This window comes from Gadus morhua, chromosome 5 (assembly GCF_902167405.1).
Source record: "Gadus morhua chromosome 5, gadMor3.0, whole genome shotgun sequence".
Lineage (NCBI taxonomy): Eukaryota > Metazoa > Chordata > Actinopteri > Gadiformes > Gadidae > Gadus > Gadus morhua.
This window is the reverse complement of record NC_044052.1, coordinates 18,728,100-18,748,896: the sequence shown is the minus strand read 5'-3', so window position 1 is coordinate 18,748,896 and position 20,797 is coordinate 18,728,100. Positions and strand designations below refer to the sequence as shown.

The 20,797-nt window shown below is 51.2% G+C and overlaps 1 protein-coding gene across 16 annotated transcripts in view; it reads left to right on the top strand.

The window, feature by feature from the left end:
- The window catches only part of map4k5 (mitogen-activated protein kinase kinase kinase kinase 5), a 46,888-nt gene extending 26,157 nt beyond the window's left edge, over nt 1–20,731 (top strand). For 3 of the 16 annotated variants that reach the window (XM_030356826.1, XM_030356835.1, XM_030356827.1), the window contains 20 exons: nt 593–631; nt 2,124–2,168; nt 2,281–2,323; nt 2,827–3,040; nt 3,549–3,631; nt 4,038–4,079; nt 4,523–4,607; nt 5,178–5,257; nt 5,714–5,774; nt 6,596–6,598; nt 7,303–7,417; nt 8,266–8,324; nt 9,961–10,064; nt 12,037–12,226; nt 12,683–12,751; nt 13,224–13,316; nt 13,531–13,601; nt 15,287–15,298; nt 16,076–16,146; nt 19,531–20,731. In XM_030356826.1, the coding sequence (XP_030212686.1) occupies nt 593–631; nt 2,124–2,168; nt 2,281–2,323; nt 2,827–3,040; nt 3,549–3,631; nt 4,038–4,079; nt 4,523–4,607; nt 5,178–5,257; nt 5,714–5,774; nt 6,596–6,598; nt 7,303–7,417; nt 8,266–8,324; nt 9,961–10,064; nt 12,037–12,226; nt 12,683–12,751; nt 13,224–13,316; nt 13,531–13,601; nt 15,287–15,298; nt 16,076–16,146; nt 19,531–19,618 (1,567 nt within the window). In that variant the 3' untranslated portion in view covers nt 19,619–20,731. The remainder of the gene's footprint in view (nt 1–592; nt 632–2,123; nt 2,169–2,280; nt 2,324–2,826; nt 3,041–3,548; nt 3,632–4,037; nt 4,080–4,522; nt 4,608–5,177; nt 5,258–5,713; nt 5,775–6,595; nt 6,599–7,302; nt 7,418–8,265; nt 8,325–9,960; nt 10,065–12,036; nt 12,227–12,682; nt 12,752–13,223; nt 13,317–13,530; nt 13,602–15,286; nt 15,299–16,075; nt 16,147–19,530) is intronic. The other 13 variants (XM_030356834.1, XM_030356837.1, XM_030356832.1 and 10 more) reach the window with 11 other exon arrangements.
- Nucleotides 20,732–20,797: the final 66 nt, after the last annotated feature.

The following is a 20,797-nucleotide window of genomic DNA, read 5'->3' as shown; positions in this document are numbered from 1 at the left end:
CCCTGGTTTGTACATGTTGACATGTGTCTCTAATGTATGCACTCGTCCTCACCTGTGTCCGCATGCTTTGACTCTGCACTTCTTTTTGTTTGCTTTTTTCCCCCCAATTCTCTGTCCTCGACCGTCCCTCTCTCTCTCCCTCTCTCCCTCCCTCCTCTCTGTGGCTCTCTCTCCCACTGCTATCTATTCTGCTCCCTCTCACTTTCTGTCCGTTGCACCTTCTCTCCCTCTCTCCCCCTGTAACTATCTCCTCTCTGTCTCTCTCTGTCTCCTTATCTTCCTCTCTGTCTCTTTCTTTCTCTCTCTCGCTGTCTCGCTCTCGCTGTCTCTGTCTCTCTCTCGCTCTCTCTGTCTCTCTCTCACACTCTCGCTCTCTCTCTCTCTCTCGCACTCTCGCTCTCGCTCTCTCTCTGTCTCTGTCTCTCTCTCTCTCTCTCTCTGTCTCTGTCTCTGTCTCTGTCTCTGTCTCTGTCTGTCTCTGTCTCTGTCTCTGTCTCTGTCTCTCTCTCTGTCTCTGTCTCTCTCTCTCTCTCTCTCTCTCTCTCTCTCTCTCTCTCTCTCTCTCTCTCTCTGTATCTCTCTGCGTCTCAAGGAGCCTACTCCAAAGTGTTGAGGACGAGTTGTTCCAACGGTAACTCCTGACTAACTGTCCAGCCCCCCGCTTCTCCCCCCTCCATATCCATCTTCTGGCTGTGTGTGTGTGTGTGTGTGTGTGTGTGTGGCGTTGGCATTGGTGATGGTGCTGGTGGAGGTTATGGTGGAGGTCTCTTGCTTGCAGTGAACCCCCCCCCCCCCCCCTCACCGGCTGCTGTGCCCATGTCACCCCCTCCCTGGCAATCATTCATCTGACCATCTGTGCTGTCATGTAGCCGTAGACGCTAGCAGCTACGCTAGCAGCTACGCTTAGCTTTTCATTTCCAACACAGACTTATTGGTAGGAGATGGGGGAAGAATAGTCTGATTTAGAGTATGGTGCTATGGATCTGTACTTGGCTGCGGTTGGTCTGTATTAAAGGGGAACGCTAAGGCTCTGCGTGTGCCCCATACGTGCCCCATACGTGTGCGCTGAAAACGTACAGCGAAGTCAACTGTTTCTGCATACAATTTTGCAGAGTTGACTTCTTCTTACATTCGTTGCTGTAAAGCTGAGTTACGGCCTCATCTTTCACTTGTGCCTGTTCTCCTTTAGCTGTCCCATGGATCCATAGCACCATCCCTCCATGTTCACATGCTAGCCTCACTGCATCTTTAGCAGTAGTGCTACGCTACCATCGATCACACTGAACATTGCCAACGCTAATGTTCAGTTGAACCGTAAGGGCTGTCGTGCTCGAGCTAGCTTGGTGTATGGGGTTTGTTGCATGACGATCAGCGCACTGCTTACGTAGTGTATCAACACATCGAAGCTGTAACCCTCTATGGTTGCCAATGCTAGGTTTGTTTTAGCGCTCCCACAAAGAAAGCATGCGCTGTCCTAATGAGCATGTATGAATCACATCTGTTGGGATACAAATTGGTTATCAACGTGGATCATAATCGATCGCATTCATTTTGGTAATTGACAGATGATGATTCGATGTTGGATTAAATCAGTGAAGCACTTGCACTTTCCAAATTTGTTTTGAGAGTTCCTTAAAAATGTCCTATTTTTGTGTAGTGAGACCATGTTTCAGGATATTGCAAATGCTTATTATAACTAGTCACAAAGAAGTAGAAGGAGCAATCCAGAGATATCTTCTACATGAAGAAAGAATCGTTATTTTTCAAAGATGTTTGTGTAGTTACCAACTCCAGCAGTGTGTGTACAGAGCAACCGTAGGCTGAAAACAAAGTGACAATATGGTGGCCTTTTGCATCAACAACCTTCTATATGTGTAGTGAGTAGTATACGGCGATGCTAGATTGATGTTGTACATCTGTGTTAGTATATCAAACACATCTAAAACCAATGGCCGTCCAGATCTCCTTCTCTCCAACATCAACCCTCTCCTCCTTCTTTCTGGGGAATCTGTTCCTCGTGAACATCCAGTCACCTTCATTGGTCTCTGTCTGGCATGTCCTCGCCCTCCATGGTTCTCTGGTCCTAACTCCCCCCCCCGCCGTCTCCCCTCTACATTCCTCAGCGGACACATCGCCCACCTGGAAAACGCCTTCGATGACGTGGAGCTGTAGGTGTTTTTTCGCTCATTTTCCGCAGAGTTCCTTTAATGCTACCGATGTGGTTGCTGTTCATAGCTACGGTTGTGAGTAATCTGAATTCATGCTTATCTCACTCCTCAGGTCCACCCTTAAACCCGGAGTACCGCCCCCTCTACCGCCGAAGGTAAGAGCCAAATAAAGACAAAATCCAGACATGGAAACGTGTTAAATCTGCATTGCCGTTCATGGTTGCAAGTTAACGTTAGCTTATTTTAGGACATTGGTGCGAACGGTAGTTAGCTTACCGAGACGATAGTTTACCTTAGCTAACGGCATAAAGATGGTAATTTACGTTAGCTAGCGGCTTTAAGTCAGTAGTTACCTTAGCTTGCGGCAAAAAGACGGTAGTTTACCTTAGCTAGTGTCATAAAGTCTGTAGTTTACCTTAGCTAGCGTCATAAAGACGGTAGTTTACCTTAGCTAGCGGCATAAGGACGGTAGTTTACCTTAGCTAGACGCATGAAGACAGTAGCTAACATTGCCTAGCTTAATGAAATATTGGCTTAAGTTACCTAATTTACCGAGACGATAGCTAACGTCGACTAGCTTAGCATGTCGGTAGCCAATATCGGCCAGCTTAACGTTGGCGGCGTCCTATAACTGCTTCCACGCCCGTCTTCCTCTCAGCCGCGGCTGCACAGCGGCTCTGACGACCTGGGTCTGACAGACGAGCGCTGCGTCACCGTGCGCCGTTTCCCCAACGCCGACAACGGCGGGCCGGCCCAGGCGGCACGCCGCCAGAGCATCCCGGGGGAGGGCGGCAAGGCCCAGAACACCGCCCCCGACTTCCTGTCGGTGAGCGTCAGCAGTCCCGGCCTGCTGTCCCAGACGTCGGACCCCGGTGAGTCCCTGTCAATCACACAGCCCGGCCAATCAGACGCGAGCCAGACGTGAAGCCTATGTTTTGTTGGACATTTTTTTCTTTATTTTTTTTTCTGATTACTTCGGATGTTCGGGACTGCCCGCTGTGCCGTTTCACGTTGTCTTTACGTTTGTTGGTCTTCAGGAGTTACGAATGTGTGTCTAAATCTTCATGTGTGCGGTTTGTCTTTCCAAGCTCTCAGTAAACATGAGTTTAAAGGTAAGGTTGAGCTTTGTCTGTCTCTGGGTTTGATGTGTCGTTGTTAGGTGCTCCCAGAGAGTCCTGCAGGTGGTGAATCTGCCGCCTGCAATCCTTATATAAATATATATATTTTTACATTCATTTGAGTAAACTCTTAGTTTTCCGACATCCAGTAATGCAGATGTTGGAAGTGGCCCTGGAATCAGACAATGTTGAGGACCCTTGCTGGGGACTTTCTGGCGGGCCGTATCACCTGTCACTCATCTCCCCTCCGTCTTCCCCGCAGAGGACTCTGACGACAGCGGGAACGGAGACGGCTCCAAAACCACGGCCAACCGACCCGGCCGGAAGGAGAAGAAAGAATTCCCGGTACGTTCCCGACCCTCCTCCCAGGCGAACGGCCTCCGGTCCCGACAGACGCTATCCTCGTCTCCCCCTGCCTGTCAGGCTCGATGACGGCGTAATCTCGTGGTCCGCAGCGGTCTGCGGTATCCGGCCCTCCTTCCTGAACCTCTGGTCGTCGAGTTGTTTTTGCTTGCTATTCCGGGTGCGGGCAGCGACGGTTCAGCCCTAGAGACACGACTTCACGGTACCGCGACAGCGGGAGCGTCCTCTTTAAGTGTGAAATGGCCCCTCTGTCTCCACATAGTTTGTGGTCGGAGTCCTTCTTAGAGGCCACTCCTGGCACGGTCATGTCCCCGGGAAGGCTTGTGGTGCGGCGATGTTTACGTCCTCTCCCTCTCTCCTCACTGTGGTTTCTTCTGTGTCCCCTCAGAAACCAGCCATCAACGGCCTGCCACCCACGCCTAAAGTCCTGGTGAGTTCTCCTTGCCTCCTTCCATTTATTTCGCACCTCGACGCAACAGTGAAGCTTGTTTACATCCCGGTCAGTGTGCTTTCGACTCCCGGACGAAAACGCACCCAGGTGCGCAGCCGTACCTTTTTTGAGGCATCCTTCAGAAAGACGCTATTGACCTCTACTTGCTCCTGACTGACACTTTGCTGTGAGGGGCTTTGGTTCAAATGACTGTAAAGTAAACGGCCTGAGACCCTCCCTGAAGGAGGGGGGTTCAACTCCCTCTGAACCGAGGTCTGCGTTCCACGGGCCACGGCGGTTTTGGCCGGGCTCTCTGTGGTCGAACCCACAACGCGCTCACGTCTGGGCTGGCCCGTGGCCCTGGATGTGAGCGCAGCATGGGACCGACCGCGATGCGCTCTGGCAGATCCCTGACTCTGGTTGGTCTTGGGGTTGGGTTGCAGATGGGGGCGTGCTTCTCCAAGGTGTTTGACGGTTGCCCGCTGAAGATCAACTGCGCCACGTCATGGATTCACCCCGACACGAAAGGTACCCTCACTCATTCACTCGACGTCCTGGTCTTTCTGCACACTTGACCACCCGAGCATCGCAGCGACTAAATACTGCTTCACTCACTCAGTCGCATTCTTTTGCATCCCACCCTAATGGAAGGACAATACCTGCATAGGTGGTTAAAGGAGCTGTCCTAGTACATTTTTATTCTATTAACTGACGTTCATGTACATTACCTCCTAAAAAAAACCCTGGTCAAATATCCAACTAGCAAAAGGATCTGTCCCTGAACTTTAGGTTAGCGGTTGACACGATGAAATGGCATGATTTGTCACTTTTATGCGAAGTGTCTCGCAAGCATACACATCTCCATAACCACACACCAAGCGGACAATCACACACACATTCAAAGACAAACACAGTCAAACACATTCAGACACACACAGACATGTACACACAGACATGTACACAAAGACACGTATACACACACACACACACACACACACACACAGAGAGAGAGAGAGACAAACACAGAACGACACAAGTGATTCAATGTTCGAGTGAAAATACCATGGATTTTTATACGAGCGTTATGTTGTCTTCCAGACCAGTACCTGATCTTTGGGACTGAGATTGGCATCTACACTCTGAACCTGAACGAGCTACATGAAGCCACCATGGAACAGGTAAGACCACAGAAGCTTATTGGCAGCTAGTTTGGATCCTTGTTAGAATGATTGAAATCCACAGTATGACGCTGTAAAGTTTGACCCAATAAAACCACATTGTGCTCTCGTCTCCTGTGAGGATTCTACCTTTGATGACAGATTCGTAAAAGGTGTGTTTGAATACAAACATGCAGAGTATTACCCATCGAAGCCCTCTGGACTCAACCATTGGCAGACCTTTGAGATCGATTCATCCCTCTCTGTTCTCGTCTCTGGCCTCGCTTTGTGTCAATTTCAAGAGAGTTATGCTAACCTAACCCTCTGGAGGTATTTTCAGTTCATGCTCGCATCTCTCATTGGGATACCTGGACCATTTATATAAAGGCATTTCAAACCAACCACAACGTGTTCGACGGTACTTTGTCGTACCTCAGCATACTGTGTGTTGTTGACCTTTGCGATTGTTCACCCCAGCTGTTTCCCAGGAAGTGCACATGGCTCTACATCATCAACAACAACCTGATGTCTCTGTCTGGTAAGTGACTCCCCCTGCCGCTCCAGCCGCTGCTCCACCACCTCCTCCTCATCCTCCATAGCTTCTCCACCCTGCTGGGCCTGTCTCTCATCAGCAGCTGTGATGAGACTCTATCCCTTCTCTGTCTGGCCATCATGTCATCGGGGAGATAATGATGTTTTTTTTTTTTTACAAAATATAGATGGAGTACAGAAACTATAGCTCTATACAGAAACTATCTCTCTACTGAAGACACAAGATCTATCTCTATACCGAAAATGTATCTCTATACAGAAAATATATATCTGCAGAAGATGTAGCTCTATACAAAAAATGTATCTGCTGAATACAGAAGATGTATCTCTACACAGTAAATATTTATCTGCAGAAGATGTATCTATCCAGAAAATATATATATCTGCAGAATGTAAAAGATGTATACATATCTACGTTATACATATTTACATATCTGTATAAAGAATGCAGTATTTGGTGTAGTGTGTATTTGGGACAGCAGTGGCAGTGACCCCCTTCCCGTTGGTAACATGTTGAATCTTGGTAGTCTTTGCTGTTGATGGACAACCAAAGAACGGATGAAACAGTATTACGCTTTGTCCTGGCCTGAACACCCCTGGGGGGGGCTGGTGACCCTTCAGAGTACAGGGGTTGCCTCGGGGGGGGTGCAGGATTTATATCTTTTTACCTTTATACTCTTCGCTGTTAACTTATCAGAACTGAGTCCCTCCAGTTCCCTCACCCTCTCCTCTTGTTCCTCCTCTCCCCCTGGACTCTGTCCTCCTCTGGTGCTGCTCTGCTGCCCCTCTACTAACTGGCTTCATCAGAAGGTAACCCACACGCTTCAACGTCCATCGCTGCAAACCCCCCGTTTCTGGTAGTCTCTGGTCACATCTAACTCAGCCCGCTGATAGTTACCTAGTTATCTAGGGACAGGTTAGTGTAGTGGTTAGGGGCGTTTGACTCCTAAATAGAACATCCCTCATAATGGTACAGCATAGCTCGAGGTGTGTCCTGGATTCTGGGGAACACAGGTGTTTAACAACGGCCAGACATTGAGAAATCCACCCTCAACAACAGCACCATCTGTTGGTGAACACTGGGTAGTGCAGTGGATCTTTCGATGCCTGCAATCAGATGGTCTGCAACACGGCTTAGTACTCCTGTTAAGCTTTTAGTTGTTCACGATATGAATCGCAGTTTCACATTAAAGGATAGAGTAAGCTTTAAGTCTGACATGATAGTTAGCTTTAGGTTATATGTGGAAACGGTCAGTTAGTTTTAGGTTAGACATGGTAAAGTATAGTACAAGTATAAAAATGGTGTGGGCGTCATTATAGGTTATTTTACTATGCATGTTTTTGATTTTATATGATAAACATTTAGTTCCCGAGCCACTCTTTAGCCTTTCAAACAGACCAGTGATAATGTGAATCAGACCAAGGTACCTGCTTCAAAGGGGGACACCTGAGCGTCCCTCCCTGGACTCTGACCTGGATGCCAGCCTGACGCGCTCTCCCCCTCCCTCCTCCAGGGAAGACCTTCCAGCTGTACTCCCACAACCTCATCGGCCTGTTCGAGCAGCTCAAGAAGCCCGGCCTGGCCGCGCAGTTCCAGACCCACCGCTTCCCCGACCGCATCCTGCCCAGGTGAGACACAACCTGGGGTCCCTGGTCCCAACCCCCAGTGCCAGACCCCTGGGCCAGACCCCCCAGAGCCAGGACGCCCTGGTCACAACCATAACCATGCCCTTAGACCAGGGGGGTTTATTCATGGGCTGGTGGGGGTAGCTGACGGTGGAGGATGCTGGTGGTAGTGCAGTGGGATGGTAAGATTCTGGGTTCAGACCTGATGTCTGCAGACTACCTAGAGGACTTCCTTAGCAGAAGGCCCCTAACCCCTAACGTCTCTAAAACAATCCAACGTAAAGCGCTACGGATCTCAGTATCCCCTCAACGACAGTCCAGTAAACGGTTAATATACCGGGCTGACACACGGCCTCTTGATGACCATGTAATACAGAGAGAGTGGTTATATAACGGGCTGCCGCGTTGTGACAAAGGGATGTTCTGAGGGGAGGCTGCGTTACAGTGGCAACCCACCGAGTGTATTCACCGCCGCTGGACCCACTTCAGCAGACCGTCGGGAGAAAACCGTTTATTGTTCAGCGCTACATGCTCTGCCTGTTAAGTTGGGAAATTAGATCCAGAAGGGCCGTCCACACAGTCCTACCTGTCAACACCACACACACGGACAAACGGACACACACACACACACACGGACACAAAAAACACACACACACACGGACACACACACAGACACACACACACACACAAACTGACACGGACACACACGCACAAAGACACAGAAGCACAAAGACACACACGCACACAGACACACGCACGGATACGCACACACACACACACACACGCACACTGACCCACTTCCTCCCTCCCCATTGGGCCGTAGTCACAGGTCAACTGTTTTCCCTCCACAGGAGATTCGCCTTGACGACCAAGATCCCGGACACAAAGGGTTGTCACAAGTGCTGCATCGGTGAGCTCTCTCTCTCTGTCTGTCTCTATCTCTCTGTCTGTCTCCCTCTCTGTCCGTCTCGCTCTCTGTCTCTCTCCCCTCTGTCCGTCTCTATCTCTCTGTCTCTCTCCCTCTCTGTCCGTCTCTATCTCTCTCTCTCTGTCTCCCTCTCTGTCCGTCTCGCTCTCTGTCTCTCTCCCTCTCTGTCTATCTCTCTCTCTGTCTCGCTCTCTGTCTCTCTCCCTCTCTGTCTGTCTCTATCTCTCTGTCTCTCTCCCTCTCTGTCCGACTCTATCTCTCTCTCTCTCTCTGTCTCCCTCTCTATCTGTCTCGCTCTCTGTCTCTCTCCCTCTCTGTCTGTCTCGCTCTCTGTCTCTCTCCCTCTCTGTCTGTCTCTATCTTTGTCGGTCTCTCTCTGTGTGTCTCGGTCTCTCCTTTTCTCTCTGTCTCTCTCTCCTTTTTCTCTGTCTGTCTGTCTCTGGGTCTTGTCTGTCTCTCTTTCTCCCTGTGTCTGTCTCTCTCTCCGTCTCCCTGTGTGTCTCTCCGGCCCCCCAGACCCCATTGTTAGACAGCGTTGTGTCAGTGCTCAGTGGTCTACTCTGAGTCTGGGTCAACAACACGTGGTCTGCTCTTTTAGTGAGCCTAAGTCCCAGCTGAGCTAAACCAACTCCGGCACTCCTCTCCCTCGTTCCTCGGACGTCTTCCTCTGTTCTGCAACAACGCTGAGGTGACTGGTTAGGGTGGGACGGCAAAATCAATACTCTGAATGTCCTGCCGCGTATTAGCATAGATTCTGGTAGTTGAGTACACATGGTTTGCGGTCAAGATCACGCGGTCTCAGAACCACTTGACCTAAAAGATAATGCATTACATCATATAAAATAATCTAAATACATCGCCATATATTTTTATCGCAAGCCTTGTATCGTGATGCAAATCTTATCGACAGATACTTCCCTATAACCCCTGGAACTGGTTCAAATATCTACCACTACTACTACCGTTGTTGTTATTCTGCTCCTGGCACTTGAGCGTTAGCAACCGTAGCTTCTCATAGGATCTCATTGCTAAGTGATGGGAAGTGAATGGAGTTCAATTAGCCCTCTGTATGACTGGAGCTAACACGGTGCTAAAGTGAGTTTCTGAGAGGTCCTGGACATTTTCCAGAAGTGTTTGGCTTATTCTCCCTCACAAGAGCTCCGTATAGTTTGAAATATTGACATTTTTTCTCCTTTGTGATAAGAGGGGCCAAACTGCGGTAGTGAATGAACCAACATGTATGATATGAGTGGAGGACACGATGATAATGACATTTAAGCCTTTTGAACTTTAACCCCACTAGTAAACAACTGTGGTGTTGACACGCTCGTTTGACGCCCAGTCCAGAAGACAAAGATTATGAGCCAACTTACCTGTCAGTCAAACAAGTTCTGATTCTCTTGGGGAACAGCCAGTCTGGGATGAGCAGTCCTTTTCCGCTGGAATTCCCCATGGGGGGCGGAGGTCTGTCCCGTAGGGTGAAACCGTGTTGACTGCTTAACCAGGATCTCCTTCTCCTGCTCTCCATGTGCCTCCTCACTCTGACTCTAATTACTGTGTGTGTGTGTGTGTGTGTGTGTGTGTGTGTGTGTGTGTGTGTGTGTGTGTGTGTGTGCAGTGAGGAACCCCTACACCGGCCACAAGTACCTGTGCGGAGCGCTGCAGTCGGGGATCGTCTTGCTGCAGTGGTACGAGCCCATGCAGAGGTTCATGCTGATCAGGGTCAGTAGGTCGAAGGTCAACGCTTCTCATTCACACTCAGGGCATGTAGCGGACGCTTTTATCTAAAGCGATTTACAACGGTTCATACACACATTCGCACACCGACGGCGGTGTCAACCCCGCAAGGCGACAGCCGGTTTGTCCGGAGAAGTCGGGGTGCGTCGTCTTGCTCAGGGGCTCATGGCAGTCGGCTAGGAGGAGCCCGGGATCGAACTAGCAACCTCCCAGTTACGAGTTAACCTGTACTACCATCTGAGCTAAGGCGAACCCACTCCTCCCCTGACCGGTGCCTTCAGGTACATCCTGGTGCTGGTCACTGGTTTCACGCAGTGGTCCAGAGAGATGGACCAAACCACTCTGTGGGAGTTTTTGAACTGGGAGAGCGTGTTCCACTCAGAGCCCTGATCGGCCATGTGGGCTGACTGCATTAGCATACGCCTGAACCTGCTTAAGACACGAGGCTCTGGTTGAGGTGAAGGGAGCCTTGGAGGACCTAAATCCTATCTGTTCAGCGACGTAGAACGTCTCGTCCACGGTAACACCTGTTCAGAGTCCACCTCGACACTGCACTGCCACCCTCCCCCTTCTGGCCACCATTGTACACTGTATTGTATTGTGTTGTGTTGTATTGCATTATGGTACTTAACTGTGTAGCAACTGCAGTAGCTGCTATCATGGCTGTAACACGGGGAATTGGTTAGCCTAGCGATTGTTGTACTTGCACTTGGTTCTATGAACATCCTTTCTGTACCGACAGCGATATATTGATGGACTTCTTATGACTAATGTACTTATTGTATGTCGCTTTGACTAAAAGCGTCTGCTGAATGCCCTAAATGTAAATGTATCATTTATGGTGAGGTTTTGGCGACCGTGCCACCCGCCCAGAGCCTTCCACGACATGGGACTAGGCTTTAGTATGCTGGCGTCTCATTGGTTGCATCTATTGTGCTCTGTCATTTAATAAATCCTTTCCATATGGAACGGGGCAGTTTCCCCTGCGACGTGGCTGAACGTCTGCCACTAAAGGAACAGATCCTGAATCTGGCTCTGCACATTTCAGATTTTTCCATTTTCAGTCGAATTTTATTTCAGTGGAATGTTAATAAGAACAGCGGCTCCAGGAAATACTCCTCTCCTCATTTTTCCCCACTACTACATAAATCATATTCCCGATCCTAATAATTATGAAGGATTTTCCCCGTTGCTGTGGGTCCTTAATACCACATTACCGCTAAATCAAGCGGAGAACCATCAACTTTCTGTTCAGGGGTTTCGGGAACGCTGATGTCTTTCCAATGTTCCGAGCATAGCGTTCGGTGTCTCGGTGTAAACAACATTTCACATTGAAAAACGTTTTTGATAAAAGTTGTACATTCTGTTTGTTCCGTGTTGTGGTTTTACTCCATGCCACGCCGTCCTCTTCGCTCGGTCACGCCTGAGAAATAGGGTTTGAATCGTAACGTGTTTAACACATAAAATTGATCGATAGAAGCTCAATAATTAAACGTACCCATTGCACTGTACTTCATGATCTGCTGATGTGCTTGTCCTGTCGTGTAGCAGACAGAAGTTAAACTATTTTTCCTCCGAACATATGTCATCGTTATCGTGAATCTACGAGCCACGTTCTGCCTGTACTTTGAAATATCTTAGCCGGGTTGGCTATCCACTGTAACGGTGTGCTAACGGTGTGTCGCATGGACGGTTGCCTAGCAACCGTCCATGCGACACACCGGAAGAATGTACGTTGTATTTTGTTGCCTAGCGACGAGCTAGGAAACAAAGGTAACGCTTCCCTGAACTGGACTTAACCCTGCCACCCCCTTCTCTGTCTCTCCCCCCGACCCCAACACCTCAACCCCACGACCCTCTCCCACCCCCACCCCACCCCTCACCCCTCCCCCAAACACCCCACCCCATGACTGTCCCCACTCCTTCACCTTACCCCCCCCCCCCCCCCCCCCCACAGCACTTTGACTTCCCGCTGCCCAGCCCCTTGAAGGTGTTTGAGATGCTGGTGGTCCCGGAGCAGGAGTACCCCATGGTGTGTGTGGCCGTCAGCCAGGGCAGCGAGCCCGGCCAGGTGGTCCGCTTCGAGACCATCAACCTCAACTCCTGCTCCTCCTGGTTCACGGAGATGGGGGGGGCCAGCAGCCAGCGTGAGAACCACACACACACACACACACACACACACACACACACACACACACACACACACACACACACACACACACACACACACACACACACACACACACACACACACACACACACACACACACACACCCCTCTGAAGGCGGGGAGCAGAGTTAGATGAAGTAGGGCCACCGTTGGAGGGTGTAGATGAAAATAATAATGAATGAAAATAAAGCTTTTGAACTTTGATGGAAGGATGAACAGACTGATGATGGGCGGATGAACAGAGTGAACAAAGTTCTTCACCAGTAGGAACGAGATGTATTTTAATACAGATGGTGATGAGAAGGAAACATAAGCAAGGCAGCCTTATTGTTCCCGACCAGATGGATCATGTACCTGAACAGTTGATTTAGTCAGGGGCTGGATTGGGATTTCTATCAGTCCTCCTGACTTCCTGTTCTTCCGTGCTCTTGCAGCCAATCAGCAGGTGGATGCCATCCATGTGACCCAGCTGGAGCGGGACACGGTGCTGGTGTGTTTGGACAGTAAGTACCGTCTGAATCCGCAGGGAGATACTGTCAGACCACAAGGGAGCTCTTACCTCACAAAAACAGTCAAAGTAGGCAAACGTCGATCCCTTATGATTCCTCCCACACCAATGTTGATCGTGATTTCGATTTTTGAGTCAAACGATATCGAAACTAATATAATCGAGTTGATATATATATATATATATATATATATATATATATAAAAATAATATATTTTTTTATATATATATATGTATTCTGTTTTTTCATTAAATGTTTTATAGAAAAAAAAATTTGGCGGATAAAAAATGTCTTGATGATTTTGACCCATAATCGGGCAGCCCTTCTTCAAACCAATATATTCATACTCGACCTGCTTCCATGAGTGGGGAATGGATGAGATGGCTGTAAATCAAATACACTGCAAGTCTCGTGTGATCAAAGCGAAGTTACCGGATGTTAATGGTTTGTTTGGTTCACTTCTCAGAAAACCTGAAGATTGTCAACCTCCAGGGCAGACTCAAGTCCAACAAGAAGCTGGCGTCTGAGCTCAGCTTCGAGTTCTGCATCGGATCCGTTGGTAAGTGTGTTAACACACCAGGCCCCACCCAGCACATGAACTATGACACCTTTACTTTATAGAAACAAGAAAGCATAATTTGTATTGATACATGATCAAATGTTTTGATCGTCTTTTAGCCTAAAGTCAAAATGTTTTGACGTCTTTTAGCCTAAAGTCAATCGGTGTGACCGGTGTTTGATTGCTTTGGTCTGACGTCCTCTTCCTGTCACAGTGTGCCTCCAGGACAGTGTCCTGGCCTTCTGGAAGCACGGCATGCAGGGGAAAAGCTTCAAGTCCAATGAGGTAGGCCTCTCCAACCACCATACCCCCATCACCCCCTGCAGGACGACCCGATCGACCATCACTACAGCAAACTAGGCGCGTGTAGCGAAACGGGAATTAACTAAAACAAACACCCTGGAGCACAGACGGCTGCTAGTCGCCCTTCTCAAAGGTGCCTCGACCTCGACTGCCACTCCCACACGACCGCCGCTCCAAACAACACAACAAGCCAGGCCCCCGTCCGCTGTTCAGACGCCTCCACGGGGACCGTGTTCGTTAGGGGGGAGACCAAATCAACCAACGCGTTGCGAGCTCTGTTCTAAGCCTTCCACCGCCCCAGAGAATCAATATTGACGCTGCAGCGTTGACGGGCATTGTGTTGGCGGCTCAAGGGCCCACGCCCCCCTGGAGACCACAGGCCAAACCCCCCGGGTACCACAGGCCACGCCCCCCTGAGACCATCGGCCACGCCCCCAAGGGGTACCACAGGCCACGCCCCCCTGAGACCATCGGCCACTCCCCCAAGGGGTACCACAGGCCACGCCCCGCTGAGACCCGTGCAGACGCCCCGAGCGAGGTCTCCCGTCGCCTCGCTGTAGTCCGCCATGTCGCCATGTTTGTTCGACACGCCGCTTATCGCCCGGCCCCGTGTCAACATGGACTCTTGAGTGGCGGCTGTTTACACGCACGGCCGCCGGAGCCCCCAGGGAGCCCATGGGGGTGGGGGGGGGGGGGGGAGTTGGTGTACGGTGGTATCCAGTGGTATCCAGACAAAGTATCCTTTGTGTGAGCCACAGGTAATGAACTGCCTTCCCTGGTGTTCACCTGATGGGGGGGGGGCTGCTGATGAAAGCAGATCCGCCCTCGATGGGGGCGGGTGTCGTGGTATCTTGTGATCTGGTGGGATACAAGTTCAGGTGATGCTAAAGGGGCCGCTGGCCGGCCCACCGTGACGGATACCCTGGGGGGTGGTTTTGAAATGTCACTGGTCATGCAAAATTCATGATCAATCATAAACAGTTGCGCGCATCACAGAAGGGCACCCCGCTAAATAATTCACCGCCTTGTTATGAGCCTTTTGAAAAGCGACGGCCTTGAAGGGCATGGGGGGTGGAGGTGGTGGAGGTGATGGAGGAGGTGGAGGAGGGGGAGGGCAGATCAAAAGGCTTGTTGATCCGTGTACGACCGGCCAGGTGAGCCGGTGAACACCCCGAGTGGTGTTCTGGTCGGGGCTTAAACAGATCATATCTCTGGGGACAAGGACCAACGCCCTGCGGTCCGCTGTCGCGCTCTCACCCGTCTGTCTCTCCTGTCTGTCTCACCGGCCTCTCTCCTGTCTGTCTCTCACCTGGTGAGGGACAGGTGAGAGAGTCACCCGTCTGTTGATGCCCGTCTAGCTCACCTGTCGTACTCACCTGTATCTCACCCTGTATGCCTGACTCACCCGTCTACCTGTCAGAACCACTCTCGGTGGACACCTGTCCTTCTCACTGACTGAAAGGCTCCCTTCTGTTGACACCTGTCTATCTCACCTGCAGTACTCACCTGTATCCCACCTTTATGCCTGTCTCACCTGTCTGAACACCTGCCTGTCTGACCCTAATTTTGACACCTGCCTGTGTCTGATGTGTCTCGCCTGTCTTCCCTCTTATCTGTCAACACCTGCCTGCCTCACCTGTCCATCTCACCTGCCTGCGGACACCCAGGCTGCTGCTCAGGTGCGTGTGTGCACGTCTGTGTGTGTGTATTTGTGTGCGCGTCTGTGTGTGTGGTTGTGGGTTGTTTACCTCATCCCGTGTGAGGATGACTCAGGCTCTTACCTAAACTCAACAGGAAATCCCTAGTCGGCCACTTGGCCGTGATTACCACTAAACTACAAATGCTTAAACTACAACCACGGAGGGCAAAAATGTGTTGTTTTCTCCGGGCGGTGTTTTTCCGTTCTCCTGGCGGTGACTGGGTGGTGTTGAGGTGTGTACACCAGCAGAGCACTGTGTTGGGGGACCGCTCGGCCCCAGTGGGCTGGTCACGTCCTCATGGCGAGGACAGCGGTAAACACCAGCGCCCACAAGCCAGCCCCGTTGTCTGGGGAATTATGCCGCGTCATGGTTTCATCATCTGCATGCATCACTTCCTGTCAGGGCGCAGCACCAAACAGTGTTTTGTGGAACATCCTCTATGCCTGGGACGATAAGCATGTCTTGCTTAATAACAGCTTGTTTATCCTGGCCAGACATGAGTTTAATGTTTGTTTATACACTTGAGTCACTGTGGTTGTACGAGTACTTTATTCCTCAGTGTAGATAACATTTTCCATGCTGTCTTCTTGATGTTATGTAATTAACCCTCTTCTCTCTCCTCCCCTTCTCTGATCTCACCCCTTCCTCGCTCCTCCGCCTCTCCCTTCCCCTCCTCCTTCTCCCTCTTACCCCCTCTCCTCCATCTCCTCTTCTTCCACCCTCCCTCCTCCTCTTCCTCCTCTTCCTCCTCTCCAGGTCACCCAGGAGATCTCTGATCCGAGCCGTGTCTTCCGACTCCTCGGATCTGACAGGTCAGACGAGAAGACGTGCGTATGAGTGCGTGTGTGTCGAGGTCCGATGTTCTCGGAACCAAACGGGGCTCAACGTGAACGTGTAGTTCACTTGGCGGCCTATAGGTGGCGCACTGTAAAGACTAATGTGTAGTTCACACTGAACTCTCCCTCTCGCGATCTCCACAGCCAGGGCCAACACGCCACTTTGGATTTAGTCTGAGGATATCAAGGCCGTTAGAGTGTGTGTGTGTGTGTGTGTGTGTGTGAGTGTGTGTGTGTGTGTGTGTGTGTGTGTGTGTGTGGGGCCCCCTGCCGGCCCTCTCACCAGGTGGTGTCCTGTCGGGGGGAGCCTGTAGGGCAGAGCCTCCCTCTGGCTCTGAAGGGCTTCAGCTGCCTGGATACAGGGAACACCACACACAAACGCACGGATAACACACACACAGGGGGGCAAAGCCGCGCACACAAACACACATGCACCACGCACGGACAAACATGCACACACTCGGACACACGCACACAGACACTCACATGGAGAGTGAGACGGTCATCTCTCTCTCTCTCACTCTGTCTGTGTCTCTGTGTGTGTGCGCGTGCTCTCTTTCCAGATCCCCTACTGTCTATTTTGCTTCCCTGCTGTGTCTTGTCATCCCTTGTTATCTCTAGCTTTATTGGCATGGAAAATACTTTTTTTTCATTGACATGGCAAGATGAGTTAATCATCACTCTCGCTCCCTTGCTCTTTCTTATCTCCTAATATCCCTCTTTCTCTTTTCCTCACTTTGTAACTTTCTGCCTTCTTGTCTCTATCCTTCTGCCTTATCTTCGACGATCTCTCAGTCTGCTTATCTCACTCTCTGCTTTATCTCACTCTCCACCGCTCTACCTTTCTTTCTCTTTTCTTCCCTTAAGCATTTTTCATTTGCTAACTTTCTACCTTGCTGGTCTCTCGCTGTGTCGCTATCGGTTTCTCTCTCTCTCTCTGTCTCTATCTGTCTGTCTCTCGTTCTCTCTCTCTCGCTGTTTTTATCTCACTCTCTCTCGCTCTGTGTGTCTCTGTCTTTCCCCCTCTCTATCTCTCTCTCTCTCCCTCTCTCTAAGATACATTGTCCAATCTCCTCACCGTTTCAGACTTGATCCGCCCAACGTTGGAGTCAGCCGTTAAGCTTTGGCCTTTCATTTGTTTCCGTGGAAACGGCACCATAAATTGAAGTGAATTACAGACTCTGCTCATCCCGAACTCCCCACACACGCACACACAAACGCACACACACACACGCACACACACACACGCACACGCACACACAAACACAGCCCACCAAACACACCACAGAGAATCTGAAGCTCGGTCCCTAGGTCGGTCGACCCAGTGAAGGAGGCTCTTACTGTGTGTCCTCTATTCAGGGTGCTGGTCGTGTCCCGGGCTCACCTCCGGGTTCCCACTGTCCTCCGGTTCACTCTCCCTTTATCACTCCCCCCCCCCCCCCCACCCCCACCCCCACCACCACCACCACCACCACCATCACTCTCCCGTTATCTCCCCCCTCCCCCACCACCACCACCACTCTCTCTTTGGACCTGGGCTCCATTGTAGCGCGACACAGGATGTCTTGGGTTCCTGCAGTCAGTAGTCGAGCACTTAGCTCACCGTATCTGATCCCGGGGGCGGTGGTTCTGCTTGTTGAGGCCAACACGGGGCCCGCTGGTATCTGATGCAGTGGGGGGGGGGGGGGGCACAGGGGCACAGGGACACCCAGAAAACACCTGAGGCGACGTTTTGTCAGCATTACAGGTCGGGGGTTGACGTCGCCTTGGACGGCTGAAAAGGGGGCGAGGAGGGTACAGGTCGTACTACACCATCGTCGTCGCCGCACGGTTCAAAATGGAGCTTCTTCTACGTCATTGCTGCTCCACAACGAGCCGACAGCACCTCTGTCTCCCCGCAGCCGGCGTCTGCGAACGAGTCCGCGCGGGAAGGAGATTTCTCTCCCCGTCGCCGGATGGGACCGACGCCGATAATGCCGAGCAGATATGCAGATGACGTCTGGTTTTTCGTTGCACGCGGCGATAGCCCAGCAACACCCCTGCCCCCCCCCCCCCCCCGACCCAACCCCCTCCTCCTCCCCCTCGCCAGCAGGGAGAAGATCGGCAGGCGGCCGTCCGTCAGAAAGACGATCGGGTTCCATTAAAGACCCAGCGTGATGTGGTCCACAAACACACACGTCCCAACACACACACATAAAGGTTTGACACGCAAACGCCTAACACACACGTGAAGAAGGTTTAACACACAAACACACACCTAGCGCAAACACACACATAATGGTTTCTCGCACAAACGCACACCTATAACACTTGTACAAACACGCACAAAACGTGCATCACACACACACACACACACACACACACACACACACACACACACACACAACCACACACCACTCCCAGCGGGGGTCCTTGGCCCCTGCTGTCGTGGCCGGGGGCCCCAGAAAGCCAGGGCCCCAGATAGCCTGCTCTGCCTTGCGCCCCGTAGCTTCGTCGTCGTCCTCCCCCCCCCCCCCCCCCCCCCCCCCGCTGCCCAGCCACCATGTTTTATTCACCAGCGGCCGGGCACTGCCAGGCTGGTTTGAGTGTCTCTCTCTGCGCTGCTGTAATTTCATCTGATGGAACGCACGGTATGGCCGCCGCCCTCGATGTCCAGCTCGTCTGTCACGACCACGGACCGCCCGCCGGCATCGGGGCACGCGGCTCCTCCTGTCGACCCCGTCCCACCGGAGACCTCTCTGAGGACGGACGGAGGGGGACCCACAGCGGCAGGCCTCACGACCGCTAGCATTGGACCCACACGTGGTCGTCCTCCTCTTTGTGCGCTCTTCGTCCTCCTGGAGACCCCTTTTAAAGTGGAGATGGACCCACAGAACAGTGGGGCTCCATGCCCCCCCCCCCCCGTCTGATGAGACACAATGGTCCTCATACACCCCACGTACCTCCACTGATGAATCATTCTCACATCCAATCCCAGAAGTGTGTGTGTGTGTGTGTGTGTGTGAACTGCTCCTTTATTGGTTGTGACTCTGATTATGCAACTGTTTTGTACAACGTCTTGTTATCAGTGGGTATAATGTTTTTACATGTCATTTTATAACTTCACATGTTTCCAATGCAGGGATAAATATTTGAAGTTAGAAACGTGGTTATCTTTTAACGCCACAGAGTTTGACTAGACCTGCTATATGGAGGTGTGTGGGGTATGTTTTTGGCAGCGTTGCCTCTCTGACCTTTATTGATATAACTCGATGGTGTCTTTATCTGGCAGGGTTCCATATTTGACCTTTGCTGCTATAACTCTATGGTGTCTTTATCTGGCAGGGCTCCGTATCTGGACTTGGCTGCTATAACTCTGGTTTCTCTATCTGGCAGGGTGGTGGTGTTGGAGAGCAGACCTACGGACAACCCTACGGCGCTCAGCAACCTCTACATCCTGGCTGGCCACGAGAACAGCTACTAGACCCCCCCCAGACCCCCAGTGGCCCCTCCCCTCCCTGGGGCTGGTCTGAACTGGTCTGGTCCGGTCCGGTCCGGTCCTGATGTTGTACATTTTCTACGTTTTTCTTTCCTTTCCGTTGCGGCCGGTCTGAGAACAGTTACAGGGAGCGCTTGTTACGAGTCCCGGGACTGCCCGTCGCCGGAGGACAGGGGCGGAGCTTCTCCTCCCGACGGACGCCTTTTTAAACGAACAGTATGGATCCATACGTAGCCTTTCAGCAGCGACCCCCTCCCTCTGCCCCCCCCGCCCAGCCCCGCCCCTCAAGGGGGTCCGACCATGGGATCCATCTGAATGAACGCTGTAAGCGCGCCACGCTGCGACCGTCGTCTCCTGGGACCCGATTGGCCCTCGGCGGCCCGGGGGCGTCGGCCCCACGGACAGGAAGTGCCATTTGGTCAACGCACCGCTGTTTGAGTCAACGTTAGCCAACCTGAGAGTGTTCTGACTTTAGTGTTCTGACTTTAGTGTTTCTGTTGTTGTTTTTTGTCTTTATGTGGGAGAGTTTATTCTGGGGGGGGACAGGGACGTCTACCAGAGTGTGAAGTCCAGATCCAAGGGGCTCTGGGGGGGGGGGGGGGGGGGGAGACTAGATTAATCTACAGGGGTCCCCCTCCAATGAAAACCAGCCGAGAGACGGTTCGGTTTGGGGGGGGGGTATTAAAACCTTTAATTTATTAATCTCAGCGCAGTACAGTATGTTGGATTAACAGGTCAGGGCAGCACAGGAACGGGGAGTTGGGATAAGTGTGAGGTGCCCAGGAGGGAAGGGAGGCCGGTTCGAATCCCCCCTGGTGTCATGTCTACCGCGCGCTCCCGACTGCTCTCAAATTGTTTTGTAGAAGGTGAATATAATGTAAACTTGCTTCTTTACCTTTACCGGCTCTTTTTATAGACCTTTTACTTCTGTTGATTATTTGCACCATGTAAGCACTTTTGTACATTGTTTTTATTTAAAGATGACAAAATGAGGGACTCTGCGCGTTTTTGTTTTTTTTGGTAACATCTCTGCATTTTCCCTTCGCAAACCTTTTTAACGTACGCAGTTTTTTGTAATAAAAGGCGCCATTGTTAACATTACACTGTTCTGTCCATGTGTTTTATTCATGCGTTCATCGTTATTGTTGTGCTTCTGTGTGGGTG